General features: G+C 43.8%; 2 protein-coding genes across 5 annotated transcripts in view; one reads left to right on the forward strand and one right to left on the reverse strand.

Annotated features, from left to right (window-relative positions):
* On the reverse strand, window positions 1-21,011 carry CCDC191 (coiled-coil domain containing 191). 3 transcript variants are annotated; one of them, XM_065829242.2, is made up of 17 exons: window positions 20,802-21,011; window positions 20,318-20,356; window positions 19,319-19,460; window positions 16,883-17,014; window positions 16,162-16,346; window positions 15,430-15,653; window positions 14,477-14,630; window positions 12,406-12,596; window positions 11,401-11,650; window positions 9,394-9,848; window positions 8,780-8,874; window positions 7,311-7,393; window positions 5,849-5,950; window positions 4,654-4,797; window positions 3,329-3,481; window positions 2,800-2,954; window positions 1-1,323 (listed from the first exon to the last, which is right to left on the reverse strand). In XM_065829242.2, the coding sequence occupies exons 1-17, from the start codon at window positions 20,949-20,951 to the stop codon at window positions 1,191-1,193; spliced, it is 2,787 nt and encodes a 928-aa protein (XP_065685314.2). In that variant the 5' UTR covers window positions 20,952-21,011; the 3' UTR covers window positions 1-1,190. The 3 variants fall into 3 exon arrangements, with proteins under 3 accessions (XP_065685314.2, XP_071665272.1, XP_071665275.1); XM_071809171.1 differs by lacking the exon at window positions 20,318-20,356; XM_071809174.1 differs by lacking the exon at window positions 20,802-21,011 and having other exon boundaries at window positions 20,286-20,326.
* The window catches only part of QTRT2 (queuine tRNA-ribosyltransferase accessory subunit 2), a 14,137-nt gene continuing 7,189 nt past the window's right edge, over window positions 20,824-27,771 (forward strand). The window contains exons 1-4 of one of the 2 annotated variants that reach the window (XM_065829246.2): window positions 20,824-21,285; window positions 22,427-22,482; window positions 24,712-24,788; window positions 27,483-27,692. In XM_065829246.2, the coding sequence (XP_065685318.1) occupies window positions 21,089-21,285; window positions 22,427-22,482; window positions 24,712-24,788; window positions 27,483-27,692 (540 nt within the window). In that variant the 5' untranslated portion in view covers window positions 20,824-21,088. The remainder of the gene's footprint in view (window positions 21,286-22,426; window positions 22,483-24,711; window positions 24,789-27,482; window positions 27,693-27,771) is intronic. The other variant, XM_071809184.1, reaches the window with a different exon arrangement.

Consider the following 27,771-nt stretch of genomic DNA (forward strand, 5'->3'; position numbering starts at 1 on the left):
TGTGTTCATTTCAGATTTGGGTTTATTGGAAATTTTCAGTGCATATACAGGTTTTAAAAATCATCTGATACAACGGATAACAGTAAATTGTCTTCTTCTTGGTGTAACCCAAGTGCTTCATGTACTGCCAAGTGCTTTTGGAGAGAACTTTCCCTGTCTTCTTGTGAGGGGGAAGTGATTCCAGATTCTTGCCTTATGTTGTTGCTAAGACAAGACATACTGTACCTTAATGCCATTACCCTAGCTACACTATGGTGCAGGTTAAGGTTAAACAGTGATAAGAAACTTTCATTTTAATCATGCCAGCTTTAGCTTATGTAAAAATACGGTCTGCTTTTTTTCTTGGATTTTTTTTTTTTAAAGTGTTGGATCAAGTGAAAAAGCCCAGACAGACTTGCACAATACATCCTTAAATACTACAGTTAAACAGATTGGAAAATGTTTAAATGATAAGAAAATAGAGGGTCACAAACTTAGAAACACCTCTTGCCACCAAAATCAAAGCTCTATGCTTGTGACCTAGCCAGTGCTGCAAACTGGGCAGTCCCTTGAAAAAGAATCCAGGTTTTAGATTGTCCATATGTAGTACTGTGATCTGGGTCACTAGCAAATATGATCTGCATAAATAGCTCTTTCCTCTCCTCCTCCTATCCAAATTTCCTGGCACAGTTAACTAGAAACTGCTCTCTGGGTGGCCAGGTCCACAGTAGTGGTTAGGAGTCAGGTGACAGTCAGGTCTGTTCACTCTCTGATCAAGCTGTGTCACCCTACAGAGTACTGGCAAGAGAATAAACACCAGGTAACTGCCTAACAAAAAACAGGTGCAGTTCAGTTCTGTGCTGCCTGTGATGGAGGAGGATTCATGTCAGTGCTGCAGCTCTGGAAATGGTCTTGGCCGGAAACATACCTTAGGCTTTGGTTACCTAGGCCTCTCTGCCACCAGCCAAGACACCCCTACGGAGACTTCACATGAGGAGGGCTTTGTGGGGAATAACCTGCTGAAGTGGAAAGTGAGACTGTCAAATAAGTTTTCATACATGCCTAGTTTACAACAGCAGTGACCCCAGGGAGCTTCCTTTGGCTGTTAAGACCCTTTGCACTGGACAGGACTTCCCCTTGGATTTGTTTCAGGCAGTAGGAAGATAGCACTGAACAGAATCTGTCTTTTTGTTGCCTTTGACATTTTTCTGTCACGTTTGGAAGTTGGGGAGAATTTCAGCTACTATCCTGCGTAGCTGGTTTCTCCTTTCTTCTCTCTCTCTTTCCTTTTTCATCAGCAATGGGTACTGCTTCCATGTCTTGAGTGCATTCAGCATGAGTCTCCTTGAAGAAATTGGAGACACAAAGAACAAAGTGACAACATGCAGATGTTTCTAAAACGTAACAGGTAAGCAAAAGATGACTCCTATTTGAGGGGAGAACTCCCGTAAAATAGCTGTGGGATTTGTCCTTTCTGCTGCTAGTCAGGGCTGTGACATATTAAACATCTGCATTCAGACCACTCTATTAATATGTCAGTCATGCCAGGGAAAAATAATACATTGCCCTTCTCCATTCCCCTCCTGGAAGAATTTCACTCCTTTCTCTGACAGGATTCATTACCTGGTGTTTGCTTAGCACTCTGAAGATGAAAGATGTTTCTTGAAGAATAAACAAGGTCTTTGAAAGCAGTTTATTAAGGAAAACGCAGGTTTGCTTGGTCTAGACTAGCCACTTAGGAGCGCAGGCAGCTGGGCTCCAGTTCTTACCCGATTTTAATCACCCACCACACGTGCCTTAGCCTGGCTTCCTATATGGGCAATAGGGAGCGACAGTCCTGTCTAAAGAATAGGTTGCTATGTCAAGGTCTGAACTGAACAGTCAGTGCCATGAGAGGTAATGACAAGTGACAGGTCATTATGCTCCTAATATGAGGTCATACATAGAATGAATCCAGTCTCTTCCTGGGTCTAAATTTTTGCCAGTTCTTGCAGTTTGCTGGCTTGTTGGGTTAAATCATGCACTGTTTTGATCTTACTCACACATCAAGCTAGAAGAGGTTTGCTCTACCACCTAAGAGGAGAATTTAATTTAATTCTTCCTTGAAGGTACTGCAGATCCTGTTTGGGCTATGCACAGGTGCAGCCTTATTCATGATTGCATGCAGCTGACATGCTTTCATTGTGAGACAGGTGAACACGCTTCTGTTTTCTGCTGAACTTTGACAATAGGTTTTTCTTCCTGTTAAAATCAACAGCTAATGCAGTTATGGGATAATGAGTGAACTGGGTGTGTCCAGTTCCAGTCATGACTGGTAAAACTGTGTGGCTGACAATGGCATAAACTGAAAGATTCCTTAAGTAGGGTTTCTAGTTGATCAGCTTTGGATTTGTGAACTAAATCATCTGCTGTGGACAAAACAATACAGTGTAATTCCTGCACAACATTTAGCTTGCTATAATTGTACTTAAAGATTTTCCAAAAGCAGCTTTTAGCAGAAGCTGCATGGCTAGATCTGCTAATCAGCTTAGAAAGTTTCAGTGACTTATCTGCTTTCACTGTATTCTCTTTCAGCGGATTTAAAAGTCCTGTGAAGGGTACCAGTAAATTTCCTCTTCCAGGCTGCATGGAAAATTCTTACCATAAACTTCTGCTGATGTTGTCTGCGTATGTCACAGAAGCAAAATACCAGCAGTAAAGAACCTGTTTCACATGTTCTTGGGGAGCAGATAATCGACAGGTCATAACTAGTCTCTAAAATAATCTATAGGGTATATTAAACCTAAGTAAAAAGAACTGCCGGCAAGGGAGTACACTTACTTGTTACTGTGTTCAGTAGCAACCTTCAGCTTCTCCCATAAGATGCTTTTTTCCTCCATAGTCAGGTCAAACCATGCCCAGAAGTACTTCCTCATGAGGCAGGCTGCGTGGATGTTACTCGCTGTCTCCTCCAGAGTGGAGAGATAATCCTTGTACTAGAGAAGGAGGACAGAGAAGGAGATGAGAATGGCTTCTTTCTCCCAACCCCCAGCCCAATAAGCAGGAACAGAATGGTGCTGAAGCTGTGTCTGTGAGGCGTAATGGGGACAGAATTGGAGGAAAATCAGCAGGGTGACAGGGTGCAAGGGTGGAGGAGCAGTATATAGGAGAGTGTCCTGGGTGAAGAAGCATGATGGAGAGTGGAGAGCTGAAAGAAGATCTCTTAGGAAGGAATGATGTTGCTGGGATGGTGACCATGTAACTCAGCAAAGGTTGGGCTGCAAGTGTGTGAAGCGGCAGTGTGGTGAGGGAAAAGCATGGCAGCAATTGGCTCGCTTGGTATCATTTCTCCACTGTGGTGTGGGAAAACCTTTAGCCAGTTCCTGAAGCCCCGTCTCAGCAACATATGGGAATAGAAGTCCTCAGCCCGAGATGCCTTCTCCATGAGGCTCCCCTGGGTGTCCTGGAGCCAAGTCATCAGGCATTTCCTCTGCAGGCCCAAGTAGTGATGCCTTTGTGCCACCTGAGTAAAGACAGCAGAGACAACAGCTAGTTATTCGGATGAGTGACTACATAAGCATAAAGCTACAGAAAACTGGGGACAACAGAAAATGCAGATGTCTGACAGCTGGAATAACTTACAGGATAGGTTCCCACAAAAAGAGGTCAGCATAAGGAACAAGACTAGTCTCTCTGTCAGGCTGCTGTTGCATTACTTCCAGAGAATATCCTTCTGAATTAGACGCTCAGTTTAACTGATTGTGAGTTGAGCAGAGGCATGGCCTATAACAATTTACTCCAACTCTGTCCATAATGCTGACCAGCAGGGTGGACTTATGAAGCAGCTGCTATCCCTCTGCTTCTCCCAGCTGGAAGCCTATGTGCATTTGGTCAAATACTTTAAGTAGCTGCAGTTCCAGTGACTTAAATTAAAGCTTGCCAACTTAGCCCTGGGCTCTAGCTAAATCTTCAGGATACTGCTGAGTGTTATTAGTCCACCTCTGATAAGGCAGGCCAATCCAGTCATATACAGAAATGTTTCATTTATGTGTCAAAGTCTCGGAAACTACCACTTGCTGTTCTGAACTAAGGATATGGCCAGGCTCGAACAGATCGCTGGATTATCACCTGTGGTGTCCCACCTCTACAGGTGGCCAACACTGCACCAGCACCAACTCCAGAGAGAGGGTAAGCCCTAGAGATGGGATGTGGTTAACCACTGCAACAACAGTGGCTTGGCAGTGTCTTACTGATTCACTTTGCTGTGGGGCAAGAGGATTGACAGGCTCATGTCATATAACTTCAATTTATTTTTGGCTGTATCATACTAAACTAACTCCCATTGTCTTATTGGCATCAAATCATGTGGCAGTTAGTACTGCAGACAAGTGAAGGCTAACAAAAGATGACTTCTCATTAGACTGAAATTGGTTCCTTTCTGTGTCCTTTTGGTTCCTGTTTAATCAGGTATAAATGAGGATGCCACCCTTTGTGGTTTTTTAATGACCTTTCATGATTATTGTCAGATGGGCTTATTTTAAAAACCTATTATAATATAGGGCAGGGTGCACAGGGAGAATTTTTGCTTTTCCCATCTGTACCTGGCTTAAGAGCCTATTAAGGTTTCTGCTGAGTGCTGCATCCATTCCTTTTCCTTTCCTCCCATGGCACCAGTCCTTTATCCGCAGCACTTACCACCAGGTTTTCCTTGGCTAGCTCCCTCAGCCTTTTCCATGGTACTATTCCACGCTTTCTGAGCAGGACCTTCTCATAGTGATCTCTGGCCTTTTTGAGGAGCTGCTGCTCTTTCTCCAGCCTCCTCTGCTTCTCCAGCTCTTTCTACAATACAAAGAGCAGTAGTTTTAATTCACTCTGGTTAAAGAGGATGTGAAGCAATGACAACAGATTGTCATATTTGACCTAGAGGTCCTGACCTCACAGGAAATGGGGATCTATATCATCTTGAGCAGTACAGACCAGACCTGACCCCATATACTAGAATCTGTGGTAGAAAGCAGAGCAAACCATCTTGAAAATTCTCAGGGAAGATGATGGTATTTCTGGGCATTTCCTTGGGCTGTTTATCAACACTTGGCCTTTCCTCAGCACTGCAGTCTGGTGTTACTGTAGCAGACATATAATCTGTGGCTATCAGCAGTGCTGATATAGCAGGAAGTTCCTTTTGATGGGCCTTCATCAGTGTGGGGAGGGGTGCTTTGGTGAGCTCAAGGAGACCAGCTTTCTGCTTTTATAAAACTAGAGATTGAAACCATGTCCAAAAATGATTCTCAGTTTATGCATGGGCCCTACCACTTAATCTAGCACTAAATAGTAGGGAAGTGATGTGGATATTATATAACTGTACAATATTACTTTTGACTGAGACTCGGGGATGAAGGTCAAACATCCTAAAACAGTCCAAGTAGAATAGTAGTTGTAGGTCAAATTCCCACAGGGTTTCAAATGTGCTATTTGGGTTATTAGGACAGCTCATTTCCAAGTAAAAATAATGAAGTGGGGCTATTCCTAGGCTAGCTCCAAGGAGATTATGCTTCTGTTCTTCAGGTGGAAAGTTGCCCTCAATATATCTGTCAGGCTTGTTTACTTTTAAATTGTGTATTTGTGACTGGTATCATTGTGTGTTCTGGAGGGGGATACAAGTGGAAGGAGCACTACGAAAGCAGGCTGAACATGCTGCCACTGTGGGGGCTTATGTGGCTATACCTCAGCAGTGCATGTCTAGCACCTGTGGCCTCTACTCCTGCTGATGAGGCAGAGACAGTATATACTTCATAGTGCATTTCATCCACAGCCCTTCTCCTAACTGCCAAAAAGGGGGATGGTGGTGGGTCTATATAGCAGGGGGGAAACAGGTGAGGTGTTTGATCACCAGCTTCTGCTGCCTTCTCTCCTCCCGTTGTTTTTCCCGCTGAGCTTCCTTTTCCTCGGCCTCCTTCCTTTGTCGTGCTTCCTCTTCAGCCTTCATCTGGGCCTTGAAATAGAGAAAATGGAGGAAGGTAAAAATTAATTTGGCACATGTGACATTGTCAAAGACTATGGACCTCTAAGCTTTGCTAGTATTCCTCTAGTATTGAACAGCACCTGAAACTTCAGGAGGATGCAGACTTTGTCACATACTCCACATGATCTGTGCTGATGAATGAACTGCATATGTAGCTATATATATCTTTCTTTGCCCTAAGTTATAGTATTTGCCCACTCTTCCCCTAAAAAATTTAAACCATACACCAAGTTATTTATTGATAACCTTATTGCTGAAGTCAGTTCTGAATCACTGGGCTCTGCTCTGAAGTTTTATTTCTACGTGCAAAGCAGCATTACAGGTACCCACACAGTTCTTTCCCCAAACACTGAAGATCAAAGAAGTTTTTTTTTTTTTTTACTTCAGTACTGGTCATACTTGACACAATATCCTTCTCTGAATGTTTATCTACTCCCCTTGCAAAACCCACTCTGCTCTCATTTCACAGAGCTTTCGCTCTTGATGTATGCATCAAAGGCCTAAAACGCAAACCAACTATCACACATCATTACTATGACTGTGCTTCTTGATTGATACAATCATGGAAACTGCAGTTGAGGAAACCTAACCTGATGCTTGTCTGTCCACTTTATGGTTGAAGTGTCCTCTAAGGCTCATTTCAGCTTCCTGCTTATGTGAGTGTGTCTTGGGGAACAAAAAAATGCTGGTTGTTTTAGGACCCCAGTTCTGAGCTTTCTTATTGACAGTAAGTTGCATTAGGATGTTTTCAGTAACAGCTTAATGCCCTGAAGCTAAGAAGGCTTCTCTGTTGGATGTGTATCACAGAATTTGTGTACTAACTATACAAACATTGTCAGTATCTTCTCTCTTCAGCAGAGATTTGCTAGAAGGAGGCAGGATTTTTACTAAGTGAGACTGCACATCCTCAAGCTGCACCTAACCAGACAGGAAAGGCAGTGGAAGCGAAACTCACCATTGCTGGGTGCAGTCAAGTGCATCTCTGCAGGCACTTCCACCCTTCCCATCATCAGCAAGGACAAGTTATGGTCATGGGGCAGGTGTGAAAGAAGTGTGTGGGGGTGGTAACGGAGGCTGCTTCTAGAACTGCAACTGCAGCAACATAAAGTGTCTGCCTGTGATATGGCAGGGTTAGTGCTGTCACTGTATGTAAATGCACCAATAACTACTTTTTTTGATATGTGCTGGACATCTGTTTTCTCACAAATTATAAAACTCCTGCTTTGGATAAAGTGCCTTTGATTGGTCCCTCACTCTCAGGTTAAAAAGAGCATTTCTTGTAACTGGAATGGTGTGAAAGATACTTTATTTCATTTTCCATTTCCCTTACCAATTTTTCCTCTTCCCTTCGTTGTTTGGCTTCTTCTAGTTTCCTCCTCCGTTCTGCCCGCTGAGTTGCTCTCTCCTCCATAGCTACAGAAACAGAGGACATATGGCTATATGATAATGGCAGAAATTTGGTGAATAAGGATGGCCACTACACTCTACTGCCAAGCTCCCATTGACCTGGCAGTGCCAGCACAAAGGGACTTACTTTCTGCTGCCTCTTATGGCTGGCAGTGTCATGAACAAGGAACCCATGAACATTTATGAGATGACTCAGAACTGCCTCAGTTAGATTCACTGAACCCTCCTTGGTTGACAGTCAGAGCCATGAAGGCTCAGTTATGAAAGGAGCTCTATTCAGATGTTTTATCCCTGTCTTCCCTGATTGAGTGCTGAGGCTCAGGGCACCTGATTTAGCAGCAATTGCTAAAAGGTCTCTGGTAAGCTCCAATTGTTTACTTAAATAGCAGTTTCATGATGGAAAGCATCTCTGCCACAGTGACACACAGGTACTTGGTTCCACTAGTGAGAAACTGCTGCCTAATGCTTCTTTTGGGAGATAAATTGCAATGTGGTCATCTTGCTGGCTATCAGCAAAGGTGTTACAGTGCTGATGTGACTACACAGAAGATACAGTGGAGCGGAGAACCTGTGCTCCCTTCTTCTGAATTCGCAAATGAAGCACAGGCTGGAAAAATCAATAACTGGTGGGTATTTGTTTTGACCACCATAGGTTTCCTCAGATTCCTTTCTTCTCTCAGCTGTCCCAGGATTCTCTGCCAAAGGAAAATCATCCAGTAATAATGTATTCACCAGATTTTTTTGACATCTTCAAACAAAAGCACTGAGTGCTCTGAGAGTAAGTTTACTGTCTCTAAGGTGTACAGAGTTCAGGCAAATCAGAGTGAGTGATGGCTTGGACTACGTAGCATTGGAGCTCAACACAGTCAGTTAATGAAAGGCAACTATTAATGCCCAACCATCATGGCCAAAAAGCTCTGGTGATCCCAAAACTGTCAAAAATCACAATGATCATATTCCAGACAACCTTTCATGCAGACTGTAACCCCTCAATTCCCTTTGAAATCTCACTACTTCTGTCAAAGTTAGATGAAAATAACCGGTCAGTTCAAGTGTTACTTGGATGTGCAATGAAGGAAACAAGACTGACAATGAAAAAGCCTGTAGACCTTCCTTTTGAGTCTTGTCACAGCAGAACCAATCACAAGTGTTAGGAGTAACCACTACCAGAACATGGACTTGAGGGGCTGGCAGTGGCTCAGGTTTTACAGATGCCTGACTTGGGCATGAGAACAGCTCACCCTCTCACAGCACTGGTCAGGCTGGGAAAGAGTGCTGAGGTTTGTTTGCATACTGTCATCAACCAGCAAGGCCGAGGTGAAGAAAGAGAGGTTTCCAGACACGCTGTTGAGTAAAGAGGTCTGGAATGGTCTTTGTTATCTAGAACAATACCTTTCAGTATGGGATGAGCTGAGGTCAGCTGGCTGGAGGTCCTCCTGCCTTGCAACGCTGCCCTTGTGTTTTCTGGCCCATGAGAAACAGGTGAACTATGAAAGGAGAGAGTAAAGAAATTAATCAATGAATGTGGTCAAATGATGTCTCAATTCTACCACCTATGGCTGAGAAACAGGCCTTGTAGTTTCTGTTCTTCATTGTGCTGTATTTCCATTCTGAATCCCTGATACACTTTTCTTCTGCTTGAAATGGGATTAGTGATGCACCCTTGCAAAGGAGCTGAGTACCCAGGGCTGCTGCACACTCTGAAATAGTGAGGATGACACTCTCTCTTTCTTTCCAACTAAACAAATCCCTGCTGCTACTATGTGTGACACTAGTGTTGCTGTTTCTAAGTGGATCCTGCATGGATCACATGGTGTCGAGCCATTGCAAAAAGGGAGAAGGATGGAGAACTGTGGGTGGCCTGATACTACCCTTGAGGCAAAGTCACGTGAGAAGAAGAGCAGATAATGCCAGCATGACTGAAGTATGCCTGGCAAATTGTGGCTCAACATGAGTAGGAATGAGACAAGCTGACTAATTGAGCCTGCTTTATCAAGGGTGTATACCTCAAATGGGTTGTATTCTTGCAGCTGGATTCTTTTTCCTCCCTGGTTTGTGAAGCAGAGTTGTTAAGCTGCTGGGTTAAAGCCGTGGCTTGTGCTGCCTCTTCTTTAGCTCTGCTCAGCCTCTGATTTTCCTGCAGTTCAAGGATCAACTCTTGCTGTTTCTGAAGCTGCCGCCTCTGTTCCTCAATCAGACGTTGCTGGAAGGCATGACGGTGCTCAAAACGGCTGCCGTAAGCAGGAGTTGTCTTTGGACCAGCTGCCTGAAACTGCTGGGGGAGAGTGGCTGTTCGATTCCTGTACACAGCCTGGTCCTGGGCATTTGAGGCTGCATGTTTTAGCGTAATTTCCCAGGCATGTCTGGGTTTTCTGTATGAATGAGACATGTGAGCAGCATCCCAACAAGAGCGGCCTCGGGTCTGGCCAGGTTCTTTCTGTATGAGGCAAGTTTCAGCTGGCTAGGGAAAAAGAAAAAAAAAATTAGGAAAACTTGGCATTGATTAAACCAAGCAATCTTCTTCCCTTGCTACACAGCAAGTGTTTCTTTCGTGTAAATCTAGTGAAATGCCTGAAAAGTAGGGTAATCTCAGCTATGCGATCTTTATCCAATTCCTAGCCAGGACAGAGGGGCCCTGATATGCACAAAATGGGAGGCTGTGGGAAAGAACTGTTAAGGAGCTGTGTGCCATTTCCCTGGGAGGAATAAATCCTGATTATCATAGAATAGTTTGGGTTGGAAGGGACCTTCAAAGGTCATCTAGTCCAATCTCCCTGCAATGAGAAGCAACATCTTCAACTAGATCAGGCTGCTCAGAGCCTCATCCAGCCTGGCCTGGAATATCTCCAGGGATGGGGCATCTACCACCTCTCTAGGCAACCTGTGCCAGTGTTTCACCATCCTTATTGTAAAAACTTTCTTCCTTGTGTCTAGCCTGAACTCCCAAGAGCTCTGTTGGGAATGTATCCTGACTATTTTGTTAGGGAACACAGCTCAGGACAGCTGATTTCTCAGGGATTAGCACACTCCCTTTTGGACTGTGTTGTCTCCACTTAGCGCTCAAATGGAGAATAAAGGAAAAAAACAGTTGTTAAAGTGATCTATGTGATTGATCTACTGGACAGTCCCTTTGCAGATGGAAGAGAAGTCCACAAGGTGCTGCTTTCTCATGCCTCTTCTACAGCTTTAATAAACATTACCATGAAACTGGTGCACAGTGGGGAATGAGGCTGCACCTTTTCTGACACTTGGTGTTTCCCTGAAAAGGCATCAGATGTAAGGTCTGCTTTCTGATTCCTAGCTCAAACCCCAAATTGAGTCCTGTCCTTCCAGCAAAAATTTTACCAGTGCATCAGAAGAAAAATAAGGGCCTACTAGGATGATATAACCACTGTAGGAAATCAATTCTTGCTGACACTTCAGCAAATGAAAAGCCTGACCTGTAGTATGTGAGCTCTCATGCTGGAATCTGGACACTGCTGTGGTACAGGTTGTATAGACAGAAAGGACGGGCAGGCTCTGACCTGACAAATGACAATTTAAGGAAGCAACCTTTGATTCTTCTCTCCTATGGCCTTCTGATGTGCATTATCTTGAAACAGACAGTGACATTTTTTCCCCACACTTAGAAGCCAAAGAGCTGCAGTGGCATGACAAAATCTCATCATGCCGTCAAGCATTATTCTTTCTCAGTCTAAGCAGGCATCAAAGATGTAACTAATCTCTCAGCAAAAGTGAGCTGGGGGTGGGATGCTCACTGCGACTCACAGTACACAAAGCGTTGTTCTCTGGCAGCATAAGAGATTGTTTTAAAAACTCATTCAGTGTTTTTCATGTTTGCCTCTGTTTTTTAAAACCTTCTCTCCAGAACAGTTGCAGGCAGGTATTTGGGGTCACCCTGGAAAATACGCCTTCCTCTGGGACAATGTTCTCTTTATTTGAGATTGCACACACAAAGTGCTTTGTAAGAGTATTGAGATGCCAGTAGACATAACTATGTGGGAAGGATTTACCTTGTTCTGCTGCAAATCTTGACAATGCTTCACTTCTGCTGTCCCAGGCTTCTTAACCTCCAGCGGCCTGTCCAGACCACCCTTCCCCAGTGACATGGCCTCCAGCAGCTGTGCCATCTTTCTCTTTGTCTTCTCCCTCTGGATCTGCAGCTCTCGCTTTTCTGTCTCTGCTCGGCTCCAGCGCTGCCATGCCAGAAAGCAGCAGCGCAAAAGCCGTTGTTGGTTATGCTCCACAGACAGTTGTTTTTTCCTGAATGAGAAAGCACTTGTGTTATGACAGAAGTGAGGCTTCTGCCCAGGCCTGCCTGAAACAACTGTATCAAGTACCACAGTCCAGGCCATGGCACGAGGCCCCATAACTTCCCGAGTCCTTTTGTCACTTAATTCTGAAGGGCCTCCAAAGCTGTAAAGTGTTTCTCCAAGGAAGAGTGGGAGGGGAGAAGGATTTCTGTTACTTTGAAGATTCCCTAGTTCAGATTTTGCAGTTTCCTGTGTCATCCTTGGGCAACAGGGTAGGTGCAAAAGAGGTATTCTGTTCCCTTGCAAGCTGCAGAGGGGGAAGCAGTGGCTGACACCTGCGAGAGCAAAATTTTCACTGGCTGGCAGGGAATTAATCCAACAGCCTTTTTAATGACAGGCACTGGCCAAAATGATCTCTGTATACTACTGTTGAAATAGGAAATAACTATATTAATCAGGAATAAATATAGCACCTCATATTCTCTGAGGTCTAGAGCAAGCCAGGGTGAGATTTCCAGGAAAGATACCTACAGAGAGAAGTAGATGAAGGCTTGTTGGACAATGCTAAAGCTCTTGTTTATCTCTGTTCTCCTTTTCATCTGAGCCACAACACCTCTGGCAGACTGCAGGCAATGTAGTAATTTTCTCAAAAAGCTGCTGTTTTCCTCCTGCTCGCTAACTGGCAAGTCCCTTTTATAGTCCCTAATTATTGCACTGCCTGAGTATTGCTGCAGTAGGAGGAATTCAACAATGTAGGGGCACTACCTGTTTTGATCCTGGAGATGAACTTCCAATTGCTGTGCCTCCTGCTCTATCTGCTGGGCCCAAGTATAGTTTCTCCAGGCTCGTAGGGCCTTCAGTTGGCATTTCCAGTCAGCAAGGGCTCTGGCTTTTTCCATTTTAATTCTGTGCTCCAGAAGGACTTTCAGCCAAGCAGAGAAATGTCGTTGCATGCACTGCATGGGAGAGTTTCAGAAAACCAATGAGCAAGATGTAGCCCATCACACAATTGCTGATCCTCTCCACCTTTCCTCTTATCTGACTTTTGTTTTTGAGATTCGTTTTAGAATCCTCAATTTCCACAATTACTTTGAGGGATTAAAAAAAATAAAACAGAACACGTGCAGGTCTTCTACAAAAAGCAAAAGGGACTAGAAAGATAACATCATGGGGTTCTATGCTTTTGAGTGAAACACAGTTCACCATGTGTAAAGGAATAAAATGGGTTAAAGAATACAGAATTTCTAGAGACAGGAAAGATGTTTCAAAATCTAGAAAATGTCTAAGATGCTACAGGTAAGAACACTTCTGTGGAGAACAGTTCACAAGTACCTCCATGGACCACTTGTGGTTTTTTTTTAACTTGGACAAAAATCAAGATGCTTCCTAGCATGAATTTATGATATGACCTAAGCTCATCCTTGGGCCAGTAGGAAGCCAAACGATTCCCCTGTTGTGTAATTAGACTCACTGCCTCTGGGAGTGATATACATTGTACAGAACAGGAATTTGCTATCTAATCTAACCCATAATTCTAGATCTGTCAGAGCAGGCACTGTTCATTTTGATTCTCCAAGCAGGTCAGCTCACAGGACTCTGCTGTTCCCCTTGTCATAATCCCTTGTTTTAATTGCATTCCTCTCAGTCACTGAAATCTCCAAATGGAGACTTATGAGAAGGATAAAATGTCAATGCATTAGCTATTTCTTTCTGCTTTATGAAAATAATCAGTGTCGCTATTGCTTAGTTCAGCTAAGCCATGGCTTCTCACATTATGCCAGCCCTAAATTGTTCTGTGGCTTTATTCAGGCTTATCTTCATAGCTTAGATTGTGCTGGAGAAAGGTTGTGTGCTGCTATACAGTAGCCAAACTCAAATCTAGCAGGCAGATGAAGTGAACCATGGGGAGAATCACCATAAAAGCCATAGAATTCTTCTATTAAAAAAAATCCAGATATAGGTAACTAGACATTAATTATGATGACTGCTCTATTAATTAAAAACATTACCTGATAGATGGCATTCATACCTGCACTTGGGAAAATTTATTTCCTTTGCTGAGACTGCCCATATAAAATTATTCAGTACAAAAAGATTCTCATTAATTGCAAGTATTTGATACAACTAGGTGTTTAACCCAGAGCTGATCATGGTATCAGAATAATAAGGGTAAAAGAAACAGGTTCCTACTAGGAATTATTAAAGTCTACAGATTTGCCTCAAAAGAGCTGTCGCAATATCACAGAATATCCTGCTGCACCCAGTGGGGAGTGGATCCCTGAAGAACCCGTTACTGTGGATGTGCTGGCATACTGCAGCTATTGGAGAACCAGCACAAAATTCATCCCAGGCCTCAGCACTTCTCTTTCTACTCTCTGCTCCTGTACCAGGGTCTGCAAAGCAATCTTTAAAGTATCTCCCCATACACACAATAAGGACTTCTCAGGCCTTTTTGTGCCACTTTGCCCTGCTTTTAACTTCTTTCCTCAAGGGAAAACAAATCTTGCTCTGCTGTCTTCTGTGTACAACTGCCAGTTTCTCAACTGCAGAAGCCTTTATGTTCACTACTGAGTGCTGCATCTTATCCACAATTCTCAGTGAAACCTCCCACTGAGTACACTTAAGGCGCAGACACACTGGGGATGTGGAGGCCTGGGATTTCTTGCTCCTAGTCTTACAAGATACTTTTCCCCCTGCTCTTCAACTTGCTTGGTATCAGGAAAAAGATTTGGAAGAAGTAAAAAATTCTGATAACCAGGGCTTTTTACTTAAGTTTTACAAATGGTAGCTGAGGGCTGGTAGCTCAGCATCTCAGATAAAGAAGAGTAATGCTCACTCTCTGTTTATTGGTCTGAATCCTGCGCAACAGCTCCTGAGCCTTTTTTTGTTTCTCTTCTTGCTCTTCTTTCTTCAGGACCAAGGGTTGTGATGTAGTAAGAGGTACCTCCTGCATTGACAGCTTCTGACTTTTTTCTTGTCTCTTCCTTTCCCTGGAAAGCGAACAAACATACAGATCTAATACAATGAGGAAAGTAGTGTAGCACAGATTTCACCCTCCTCCTGGCAAATGCTAAGAGAATCACCTTTACAGCTTAGAAAGCTGCTGATTATTTAGCTTAGACTTTTTAGAAAACAGCCTCTGTCACAGTTTGGAGTCCCAGAGAAATTTAACAGTCTGGAGCATTTCCAAAATACAGCAGGCAGAAGAAAATAGTAAGATTTCAGTAAAGCACTTGCATGAGAAGATTTGGGATCTCAGGGCTGCCTAAGAAATGGCATCCCTACAAGTCACATCTCTGTGACAATCCAAGCTCAGCAAAAGCAAAATTTATGTCTCTACAGGATTCTCAGCCAAGAATGCTCTTAATTCTCTCATAGCACAGGAAGTTTCATAAGTGCTAGACTTTCAACAACGACCATTCTAGGCAGGCTAGCGATTAATTCTATTTTTGTGTGTGTGTACTGGCTGCATTAGATGCTAACAAGGCGGAATGTGGCCACACAGTCGATGACGCAAATGCACGGTAGTACAAAGATGCTCCTTCTGTGTGATTCAGTGTACGTGCTGGTAATGGCTGAGGGGCTAACAGGATCTTCAGTCTATATTCCCACTAATGATAAACTTTGCTATTGAAGTTGGTAACAAAGGAATAAAAGGTTTTGGGAGAGTCTGGAGACAGAGGAATAGCAGATGTTTCCTTTGGGACCACCAGTTCGCACACATTTAGTAAAAGGAGCTGAGAACTATTCTTCATATGGTTCTTTCCATGCTCCACCCCTCCCTCTTACATTCTCCATGCTTCTGCCATGATGTGCCTCTTCTCAGCCATTTCCTTTCGCAGCTTCACCATTTCCCTCTGGATCTCTTCTTCCTCCTTCTTGGCCTTCAGAGCTTTCTTTTTGTCCTCCTCCTGTGCTTGGAGCTTGGCCTCAGACAGAAGTGATTTCTTAAGGGACTCTTCTTGTCTCTGAAGCTCTAATGCCTTCTGACGCCTCATCCGGTTTTCTCTCACCTGGGCAGGAGGAAATCAGTAAGAGTCAAATCGGTCACCAAAGGCTGAAGAATTTGAGGTTCATGATACGCTGACAGGGTGGGTCACATTCCGCCGTACACACGAAGCAAGCAATCCTACCTGTAGATGGCACTGACTGGACTGGTTCTGCTCTCAGACCAGCAAAAAACTCCAGTCATGAGAGTGAGGTTAAACCAGTATTATTTGATGGGAACAAACTCAGAGCTGACTGCCATGGTGGCTTTTCCTGTCAGTCTTCAAAAAGAGGGAAAACCTGAAGAGGTGTAGTGAAAGTTAACTCTGCAAGCTACTGTAAATGGCCAATGTGCACACAGAAACACAGTAAACGTTTCAGCCATATTGTGGAAGAGTATCCTGGGGTATTTTCCTCTAAATCAGAGATTATTGAAGGGTGGGAGAGAATACTGGGGAAGTATCACTGAGCTTTTACTCTAATCCTATAATGCTACATCTTATTCCTTTTAACTGTGCAGCGTTGCCTGCTCACCTGCTTGTGCCTGAGCTCCATGGTTATTCGAGGATCTACAATTTTTTGGTTTTCTTTGCTGTCTTGAAGTCTAAGTCTAAGTCCTTTCACTATCCCACAGTTCACAACTTCACTCTGCAAAAGATGCTGTAGGTATGCTTGGACAGAAGAACTTTCCAGTTCATGTTCCAGATAGCTGCACAAGTCTGAAATGAGGAATTCAGATTAATTCAGCCTAGTCTGAAATGAATAAACCCCTCTGTCTCAGATCACAGAGGCTAACGTAATTAAAGGGATCACTTTCCCATACTGTGAATGCATTTCTGATGAAAGCAGACACACTGACTGCACACCATTTATCTCCAGAGTCTTAATCAGTCTCGCATTGAACACGCTAGAGCACTAACAACATTTTGCCCATTTTTTACTGCCTTGCCTCTGAGCATCTCAAATAGCTGTGTAAATCTGACAGGCCTCATAAATACCAATACACAAAATAAATAAAATTTCTCTTTTACAAAGGGAGACAATGAATGTTTGAGGTGCATTTGTGCAGCCCTACAGCAAGCTGCTGTAGGAGCTGGGGGATAAAAATCATCACCTCTAATCTTGTTTCTACTGATCCCACTATCTTGGCCTCAAAGCAACTTTTACCTCTCAGTCTGACAAGCCATGAGACATGGCTCCCTTCCCCAGCACATTCTCAGAAAGGAAGCCAGGAACTGCTTTGTTGTGCTCTCACCATCAAAGCGCTCATCCTTCAGAGGGGCTGCAGAAGGCTTTTCCAGGAGGACAGAGTCAGCTCCCTTTTCTCCATCGCTCTTCAGCTCCAGTTGCAGTTTGGACTTCATCCAGTTACTGAGCAGCTCTTGGGCTATCATGAGGAAAGAGACTGATGACCTAAATTGCTTAAAACATATATCGGTAAGTGTAAACTAGCAAGACTCCATCTCTGGAAGAGTCATATCACATGCTGGGAAGGCTGTCTAAAATGACTGAAAACTGATCTGCAACACAAAACGGAATAAGGCTAATAGTTCTGTTCTAATCTTGATCTATAAAAGAACAGGAAGAGAAGGTGGCAAACTTTTTCCCTGTCACATATGTCACAAACAAATTCTTCTTCACTCCATTTCCCTACAAAATTCTGTGGACATTTAGATCACTTGTGTGATTATAGTATCATTTATCAAGATGGAATTCACATGAGGTAATTTATAACTCAGAATTCATGTTTTACCACTGGACTTGCAGACGCTTAGATATTTTCCACATGTACAGCCACGGTTGTCACATGCTAAATACAAAAAAGAACCTCTGTTTGGACAAATGTTTGCTTCATGTGTACAGGTTAACCTTTGCAAGTACCACAGCTCCAGGAACAACCGGTAAGTCTAGATTACAAATGTGTCAGGTGGTAAGCATCACCAGGCACTACCTGAACTCAGAATTCAGACTGCAACTACAGGAATGCACCCATGATGGATTTGATATGCTTCAGTGAGCTCAAATGCTTAATGAACAACTGCATATAAAGTCCTCCTGTGGACTTTATTTGCATCTCTACTTTTCTGTGGAAAAACACAAAAAATCCTGTTTCAGAGTTCTTACTCAAAAGCCAAGACAGCTAATGTGGCTGCTGCCTCAACAAACCACCTGGTCTACTGCATGGGTGGCCAAGCTGTTGCTGAAGCAGAACGCAGGGCTGAAAACTGCAAGACATCGGGAGCAGAGCCATCTTGAGCTATCTGTGCGGTGAGGATGGGCAAAGAGCAGGGACCTCAGCAGCCCTTGCAGTGCAAGTCATGCCCTGTAAAGGCGCACAGAAGACACCCAGGAGAGAGCAGCTGCTCCAAATCTCCACTTCTGACACAAAATGAAGATGCTCCCATTGAGTCCTGGTATTTCTAAGGCAACAAAGCCTTTTTAAAACTTCCTTAAAAAGGAGCAGGTTTTTTTCTGAAGAAAACATGAATCTAATGTTTATTGTCCTTCAAATCACTTTTGTTCCCTTTAATAAGCTCTCAGGCCAACTCAGAAACAAGGAAATATATCTGATAACAGAAAGAAGATGATAGAAAAATGGCTTATCACTCAGAGAAGGGTTACTTTTTTGACTGGGAAATGTGAGCTCCTCATAACTGGAGTAAAACAGTTCTGGCACTTCCCAATACCTTTCTTTGCAAAGTGCACTATGTGTACTTAATACCATTAAGTATTCTAATAATGGATTCCAGATAAAAGGTTTTCAGTTGAACTAGGAACAATCCTGAGGTATTGGTAGCTATAAAAAGGAAAACCCTAGCTGAGAAGGGCAAACCAAAATAATAAAGACACACAAGGAAAGCAAGCAACTTTCCATCATCTGCAAAGACAGCTCCTTTTGAGCCCCTATGCTGTCTCATGCATTCAGACAGTGCACTGTAAGCAGATAGGTATATTCCCTGCTATCAGTAGAAGTCATGATGATTACAAGTATAAAAGCTGACTTCTTGTATTGAAGTGGATGCTCTTGAGACGTGTCTTCATACCATTCTGTAAGGCACACTTTTGAGTCTTAAAAGAATGGTTAACTCAGTTTTAAAAATCTTGTCTCCTATCAGCTTCTTACACTGCAGATGTACTTCAAGCACTTGATGGGAGCTAATTTCTCTCTCCTTTTTTTAAAGTACTGCAGTTTTATTTTCAAATTTCAATAAACACTTGTGGCTGCAGGCATTACAAAAAGAATATTTTGTTAGCTAATTAGTGAGGAAAATTTTGCATGGGAATCAAAGCAAAGCCACACAATTATTTGTAGATGTGTAAGTTACACAGAGCAACTCTATTTTCACATCTGGCCTGCTATCAAAAATATGTCAGGTAATATCATCTGGTTTCCTATAGCCCACTAACTTGTATTTGACCATACAATGTGTCTTCAAGAGCAGTATTCATCCTTGTCTTGACCTGTCTCCAGGAGACAGAGTTTATCCCTCTCTTAGGTATGTTCATTAAGATCTACCTTGAACTCCAGCAATTGATTCTTCTTATGCCTTTCCGTTAGATGAAAGACATCTTACTATCAGTTGTTTCTTATGGTCTCAAGCTTTGCAAGAGCCTGTTCAGACCAGAACCACAATGCTGGATCAAGAACAGTTCATTTTAGGCAGCTTGTGCAAGCAGTATCTCAGCTCACCTTCCTCATAGGCATCATCATGATCTTCCAGCTGTTCCACGGTTTCCAAATGTGTCACAGGACCACAAGGCCCCTGTGGATACCTTGACTTTTCAAGGGAAAAAGCTTCAGAGACAGCATACTCAGAGGCTTGGTGCACTCTCTTTAAATTAAAGAAAGGAAAACACATTTCTAAGGATTGCTGGATATTCATTTTTAAACTTCCTATACCTGGTATCCAGGTTTCTCCTCCAAAGAGAGCAAACATCAGTGGGAATGTCACACAAGACAGCATGGCTGTTACAAGAAACAGATTTATTTTTGAAACACATTTCTCCAAATGTCTGGGGAAATGGAGCTTAGACATGATTAAGCAATAAGCATTCATTTGGCAATTAGTGCCAATCACAGTGATTGGAGAACATGTACGGAGAATGCAAACACTCAGCCCCTGTGGGATGGATGGAGACTTGCTGAGCTAGTCCCCAGCAACCACCAACTATGAAATTTGCTATCAGCATTTTGTCACAACTGAGCTGGCCATTCTGTCAATAATCTGAGTGATTTTCTGTCCCATATTCTTCTCTGAGGTGTAAATGGTCCTGACATGTCACTGTGTTTTCACATGTAACACCTGTACCCCAGAGAGCCAACATTTCTGCAGAGCTTCCTCCCTTTGTGCTAAGACAACCAGAACAAGCAGCAGCCAGAGGTCAAGAAGACTGCTTGAGGAGGCAGATGCACACTCCTATCTGCCATAAGAAGCAGGCTGAGGGTAGGAGCATGAGGTTGCCCAAGGAAGCAAAACTAAGGGAAGTTCACCCTAGGATTAGTTTTCCTTGATCTCAGGTGGTTGTAGACACAAGAGATGATGCTTTGGGATAAATCTCTTGTATTACATGCCCATACATACAAACTGCAGTCCTGCTCAACATTAAGTTTTGCGTGTGACCAGTGAGTTTTATGCATAGCCAACAAGGTGCCTTACTGTTAAGTGAGTTACTGTGCAAGTTACTTCACCTTGATCCAGTGTCCCAAGTTATCAGAGTCAAACTTTGTCTGGACAGAAAAAAAAAAAACAACAACAAAAAGTATTGCAACCACCTGACTTTTTTTTGAACCAGAGTTTAACGCTTCCAAGTTTAGCGCCATTCACTCGAGCGCAGTGGGGACTTCCCAACCCCCGGTGAATCCCCCGGCCGCTGCCGCAGCCCTCCCCGACACCTGCGACACGTCTTTCCTGAGCCCGACTCTACCCCTAAACGCGGCGGGGACCCACAGGGGTCGCTTCACGTGTGCACAGCCCACGCAGACTCCTCGGCCGAGCCCATCCCGTCCTTCCCGCCACCGTTAATGCCGCTGGGGGCGTGGCCACCGCCCGCGGCCCCTCACCCGAGAACGCGCGCCCTGATTGGACAGCGCCCCGTAGGCCGCCCCCCTGGCGCCCCCTAGCGCTTTCTCCGCTCCGTTCCCCGGCGCCCCGCGGCCCGTCAGGCCCCGTTACCTTCGGCCGGGCCCCGGCGGTGAGGCGCCGCCAGCGGTACAGCTGCGGCTTGTGCTCCGGGAGGGCCATGGCCACGCCGGGCACCCTCGCCAGCCGCCCGCCCCTCTCAGCCTGTCCCACGGCGCACCGCGGCGGGAGCGGCTTCGCCATGGCAACGCCGCTCCCCCCTGGACTGGGGGCGGAAGGACGAGATCTCCCCGCCGGCGCACGCTGATGATGCCGCGTGAGGCGATTGGGGCGGGGCAGTGGGGAGGCTCACTCCGGGTAACGGCGCTTTGGGGCCGGCGATGAAGCTGAAGTTGTGCGGAGCGGGCTGTGGGCGGCTCGGAACGCTGGTGGAGCTGGGCCGGAGCGGGGCCGGCGCCCTGGCGCTGCCGGGCTGCTTGTTGTATACGCGGACCGGCTCGGCGCCGCACCTCACCCAGGACACGCTGCAGGAGGTGGGCGGCGTCCCCGCCGTGGCCCAGCTGACCCTGCCGACCGTGTGAGTGCCGGGGAGGGGCGAGGGGGGCTCTGCGGGGCACAGCGTGTCCCGCTGGGGTTACCCGGGCTTCTCGCTTCCCCGGGTGCAAGGCAAAATGTCGGAGTCGATTGCCGTTTTGTTGCTTCCCTTTCGAAGGGAAGTGCAGGGAGTTAGTAGGAAGCACGTGGAGGTAAGTGACCCAGAGGGCCGCACAATTTTTGAGCGTGTTTTGGCCAAACCCCTCTTAGCGACTTCACAGTCGTCTTCCCAGCAGAATAACTAGCGTTAGAAGCAACCAGCTCTCAAAGCTAGTTCGTAAGGTGGCAGCTGAAAGGGAAGATTAACATCATGAAGCTCGTTAGAAGCTCTCCCGACCCTAACTTGTGTAGTTGTTGGGTGAAGCATGTTAGTAACCAGAAAGTCACAGTGTGACCTTGTGTGTTCCAGGAAGAAAGTGGTCAATTGCCAGTGTGGGTAAAAACTCTGACTTTTTGCCACAGAATTATGAATGCCCTGATTTATAAGATGTGATTCTTAGGCTCTATAGAAAATTATTACCTTGCCAATATAATAGGCCCAGGTAGGATCTCTCACGAAAGCAAATTTTATTAACCATTTTGCAATATCGAGTGTTCTTCCTAAAGGTGGGCACATGGAACAGGGCAAAAAGCCACTGCTTATGTGTCCTCCAAATTCTGGCTGCGAATTCCCTCCTCTGTTCCTCATTGGTTGGCTGCTCCAGGGTTTACAGACTACCTGATGCCTGCCTCAGTTTATATATCTAATTAACCCTAACAATCCCATTCCCATTGTTGATCTATTTAAAATGTGGGTTACTGTTTCTTTGGCTACTTTTCCCCTTACATTAACTTTTGTAAATACAGGTATCAGTATACATTCCGGGATTAGGTTGAACAGACTTTGTTTTACGTTAAGGATTCATAGTCTGATGTCTCTCAGTCCTTTCCCCCTGCTGTGGTCAGGTGCCATGTCCCCAGTTTTGTAAAAACAACGTTCCTCCTTCAGTGGCTTCTTACAGCTCTATCAATGCTTAAACCAATCCAAGTTACACATAAATATGGAAATGGAAGCCTTAGTTATGGAACCAGTAACTAAGTAAATGGCTGTCAAGAAGATCAATGTGTTTCTCTATTTCATGTAGGGCAGAACTTCATGATGTCTTGGAAGAATATAAAGAAGGAGCTGCAAAATTTATAGGTAAAATGTGTATGTTTGCTTGTGTGTCTGGAGAGATAACACAGGTGGATCCAACTGATGCAGTTTTAGGCAGTACAGTAGGCAGAAAGTTGTAGGCATAGGCTTTCCACGTTTAGGCATTTTCTAACCCAAAGTGGCACTAAGGAAGACTTGAAGTAGTATGTTGTCAGTAATCTTTCAAACAGGCTACAAAAATATGTGGTTTTGCTTTATGTCTCTTTTTCTGCACGTAGCCTTCTTCTTGGTGGCTTCAGCACTGACTGGGATGCGCTTAACCCAAAAGCTGAGACTAGAACTGAGAGGAGTTGTACTGTAGCCCCTAGTCACTGCTGCAAGTGGATCTTGCCAAATGCAATTTCTGACTTCTTTTGATGAGGAGAATTAGAAGTTGTGGTGAGAATGGCTTTCACCATGCAGCTGTCCAAATATGTTTCCAGGCAGTATCTTTCTGGCGAAGCTGTCTTTTTTGATTCTCATAAAGCAGTTGGTTTCATCTGAAGATTTCCAATGGGAAATCTTTGTCCAGTATGAAGAATAAACAGTTAAAGCACCCCACGTCAAATCAGTCTCAGCTGCTGAATGCTTCTGCCTCTGAGCTATTCCTATTCTGAGCAGATGACAGGCGAGGGATCGGTGTTGGATTTGCAGGAACTTTGAGTAGCTCAAGAAGCAGGTGGAGACCTCATTTTTTCTCTGGTTTTTATTCTTGTGAGTTTAGCGGTCAGACTGTACTTTCTCCCTGGATTCTCCTTCCGTTTTTCCATGTTAAATAGTCAGATTTAGGAATATACTCAACTTATGGATAGTCAAATGCAAAACAGTCAATGTTGCTGTAGCCCTCAGCTGCTGCACCAAACCTTTGTGATCTTCATCAGTGCCTATACTCCATTCTTGGACCAGTTAATGAATGAAATCTTTTTCTTAACACCTTGGTGATAAGAATGAGTAAAGCAGCAGTTCCTGTGTTTGTGACTGTCCTGAGTTTTTCCTCTCGTTCTCATAACAGATGAGTAAAGCCCTGACCACATGCAGTGTGCAGCCAAGATCACTGTTGTTGGACTCATGTGGTGAAGGAATCTGAGTGCACAATGAATGCAGAGTTAGCATCTGATGTAAATATCTGTATCATAGCCTGTATTTATATCTGGGGAGGTAGTTCAGAGAACTGGAGGATGATCAGCCAAGTCAACAAGGTTCTTCTCTGGGATGCTTTGTCTGCATACCTTAGGCTACACTGGGTTTAGAGTAAATCTTGTTGAAGTGATGGCATGTCTGTTTAATTTCTATAATACACAGACAGTTCTTTATGTATGGAATCTAGCAGACTTAGCAGATCAGAAGCTTTTTTTCTTGCAAAAACTTTTATCAAAACTGAGGTATTTTTATGAATGTTTTGTATGTGCCAGTTGTACATATATTATTAGTATATACAAAAATGTAAATTATTATAATTTTTTAAAATGTTCCAGCATTTTTGTCCTGTATACTTAGGCCGAGCACTTTTTAAAAAACACATTAAGATTTTGATATAAGCAGAGTTTTGGCTTGGATTTCCAAAGGAAATTTGCACCCAACTTTCAATAAACTTTGACTGCCTTGGGACAAAAAAAATGATTGAAAATCCCTTTTATCTGAAACTTTTTGGAGGCTTCACCAGTTTCACTGACTCTCTGTAAATAGAAAACTGTACATCATCAAGACACACTATCTAGCTTTCTGGACATTTGGAACCTCGAGTCTGGCAGGGATGATAAATTTATCATTTCTGTAGCTGATCTGTTCTCTCACTTTATGTGCCCTTCCTTAAATGTTTCAGGCTTGGGGCTGTTGCTCAGTTTAGATTGTGTCAAATCTCAGATATCTCCAGTATGTCAGTTGAGTGGTCAAGTGAGTCAGTCAATTTTAATTGAAGGAGTATTAACCAAGAAGAAACATAAATAAATCTCAAGAGAGCTGTGTAGGTTGCAGAACCAAGGGGTATTATTATTTGAGAGTTTGTCCTGATGCTGTGCCCTCTGCATTGCAGCTACTAAAGTTGGGAAAAAGTCTATTGCCTTTGTTGCTGAGAGAACAAATGAACAATTTTTTTATTTTCTTAGTCAGAATGGATGTGCTTGTGTATGGAAGAATACCCTGTTCCCTTTTGCAAATTTACAAGCCGTGTATTTGTATTGGCTTTGTTTTGGTTCATGAAACTCTATTCAATCAAAAAACTCTCTCTGTTCCCAGGTATGCCAGACATGGTGCTATACTGCTCCCTTCATGACCCAGTCACTCCCTGTCCCTCTGGCTACAACACTAACAAGGTACAGTAACTGTAAAGACATGCAAGAATCCACTTAAAGTTCCCAAAAGAAAGCTGCCAGTCCTCACCTCATTGGTGTAGGTGCGCTTAGACAACCAGATGTTTTTTATGCTTTATAGCAAAATAAGTGTCTGCACAAAGAGGAATGTCATTTACATGCTCCTGCCTTTGAGTAAATAAAACTGGACGTTTTCTTACTTGGCAGTGTGTTCTCTGAACATTAGGTGGCAATTTGGATAGAAAGGAGAGCTCTAGGCTCTCATGCCGTTGTGGTTAACATGGTAATAAAAGAAAATACAGGTTTCCAGTTTATTGCTTATCAGTGGCATCACCATAAGCTTGTTCATCATACATGCTAAAACACGTGTGTGTGGTTATAGTTTGCCACAGGCCCACAGCGGGGAAGAAATTAGTACTTCTGCAGGACGGTGGCCTAATGATCCAGGAGTGTGTGCTCTTGTGGATATTTGCCCATTCCACCCCACAGGGCACGCACGTTTTGTGCAATCCACGCGCCACTGTCTGCCTGCCGCAGCTTTGGCCTGGAGGGACAACTCCTGGCACCTGCTGCCATATGGTCAGTCCCAAGGCTTGTTTGATTGTGGTCACATTTGGTGAAAGGTCACTGAATGACAGAGGATAGCCACTGCCATCCAGCTGTTGGTGTATATACTTTGTTCCTGAGCACCAGGATTCCTGTCTCTCTGAGGGGAAGGAATTACCTGAAGTGTGTCTCTCCATTGTGCAGCTGTGAGGTGATAGCAGCGATCTAAGCCTGGATGTTGCAGGTTTGATTCCTTTTTTCGAAGCTGTGAGGATTTTGTCACTTTGTTGCAAGGCCTTCTGGAGCTGGATCTGCACTGACAAATACTTATTAAAACTTTTTGAAAGCAGTGGGACAGAAAGCTCTGGATTCTGTGCCAGAAAGCCTGGCACAGGCCTGGATTTAAATAATCATGGCGTAACGCTCTGTTCTCTAAGCTGCATGGCTGTTTTATTGATTAAAGCGGCTTTTTTCCTCTGGAGAGCAGAATGAAGGTAACCAGACTTGATTACGCTCTCCGCTCTTAGGCTCACACAGTTCTGATTTTTGTCCACCTACCTTCACCAGCTGTTTCTTGATGCTCTCACGTATGAGGCAGCAGGTACTAACTGGCCAACATGCTGTTGCAGAACAACATACAGATGCTGTGTTCCAGTTATTCTGCAGGTACTAATTTGGGGACTCCCTCCTTTGAAGTTGCTGTTTTATTTATTTTAATGGGACATTTACAAAAAAATTATTACTTTAAAGACTTTTCTCTGTTTCTTTGTTACTCAAATTTGGTGAAATCAGCTGATGAGGCCAAAAGTGGTCAGGAGAGATGGATGGACAGACAACAGACGTGTATTTGCACAATCCTCTTGTTTTTCTGTGGAGACCAGACAAAAATAATGTTCTGCTCACATTTTTTTGCGTCCAAATTAACGTTCTAAATTAGTATGCATGAGAACTGCACTGCTTAATCTGTCTGTCTGGCATAGACTCGGAGAATGTATTTAAACCCTCAAGCCCAAAAAAGTCCCCATAACGCTTCAAGCTATAAGCCATTTCTGATAGCTGATGGCAGTTCCTCATTTAAAAACACTAATGGGGTTGCATATGAAAAGAACTACTCTCTTAAGGGTTCAAGCCCAATACTTAACCTACTTAAACACCTTTTTAAAAGTTTGGAGCAGCAGTGTCTCAAGTCTAACAATAAGACAATGAAAGCAACTGCCAAGTTGCACTCACAGGTTAATTACAGAATAGGATGAGACATGGTAGTGTGCATAGTTGCAGTGGCTGTGGTAACATTTTTGTGAAAATGATTGTGTAGCAAATTTAGTGGTGACATCTGCTAGCCCAGAGGTGTTCAGGTAACATAACCTCTTTGTGCAGATATTTTTGTTTGCTTTTAAATCTTTTAAGGGTGTTGTGGAGTAATGATGGATGATGGGGGCCTGTGTGCTCACTCAGAATGGAAAGTGTGTGTAGAGACTGAGAAGGCTGTGTGTAGTCCTGATAAGTACCTGCCATTTCTTATGTTCACTTTGAAAGCTCTATGTTTCTTTTGCACTTGATATTTCAGTCCCTTCTTAAGTGCCTGGATTTGGGACCTAAAATAACATTGGATTCTAAGATTAAATTGCCTAACAATGTTTTGTATTCTATCCAGTGTGTCTGTGTGGTTTACCTAAACATGTATATTCACATGTGCAGTGTTGATTCACTGCTCGGAAGAGGAAATAAGTGTATTGGTTTTGTACTGTGTACAGAAAATTAGTGAGCTGTATTTCCCATTGCAACCTCTGCTGTTTTTCATGAGATGACAATGTACATTTGGAAATTTAAATATTATCTTGAATGTTTCTTCCAATTCTGCCACTGATCTGTGTGATGATAGGCCAGCTGCTCTATCTCAAAGATTTTCAAACACGTTGAGTGTGTGTGGTGGTTTCATTAAAGACTCTCAGATATCCCAAACTGGTAATTTATTTTCTTTCACTCGTTGTGCCAAGGGCAGCTGATTATCTGAGCTGTGCTCCTGGACAGCTTATCTGTGAAGTATGATTCCAGTGTCTGATGTCTTACCAGATCGATCCCTTCCCTCCTTTGGCTTGTAGGATCTGTTAACCTTTGCAACTAACATTCATATCTGTTCTTCCTTGACAGACAGTGTCACTGTGGGGAAACTCGGGACGCATGGAAATGACAGCTTCTAAGTTCATGGACATACAGCGGGCCATCCAGCCAGACTGGTTTCAGTGCATCTCTGATGGAGACACCATTTCTGGGGAAGCTGGTAGAAAAAGAGCCAAGAAGTCTGTGGATAGGTCACTTTCCTTCCTGGATGTGTGCCTTCAGCTGCTAGAGGAGTCACTGGTAAGGTCCTAAAAATATTGAGGCAAAAGCACTGCAGCTGCTTTTTGGTCTGTGCTGCATCCCAGGCCAGTCCCAGGAT

This window comes from Patagioenas fasciata, chromosome 1, assembly GCF_037038585.1.
Source record: "Patagioenas fasciata isolate bPatFas1 chromosome 1, bPatFas1.hap1, whole genome shotgun sequence".
Taxonomy (NCBI): Eukaryota; Metazoa; Chordata; class Aves; order Columbiformes; family Columbidae; genus Patagioenas; species Patagioenas fasciata.

Excerpts from the sequence above, each read along its gene's own strand:
- CCDC191 (XM_065829242.2), bottom strand. The coding sequence starts at position 20,951 with ATGGCGAAGCCGCTCCCGCCGCGGTGCGCCGTGGGACAGGCTGAGAGG. Across the intron at positions 5,951-7,310 it reads GAAGGGAAGAGGAAAAATTG|GCCCAGATGAAGGCTGAAGA; the intron begins GTAAGGGAAATG and ends CTCTATTTCAAG. Across the intron at positions 1,324-2,799 it reads GCTACTGAACACAGTAACAA|GAGACTCATGCTGAATGCAC; the intron begins GTAAGTGTACTC and ends AATTTCTTCAAG.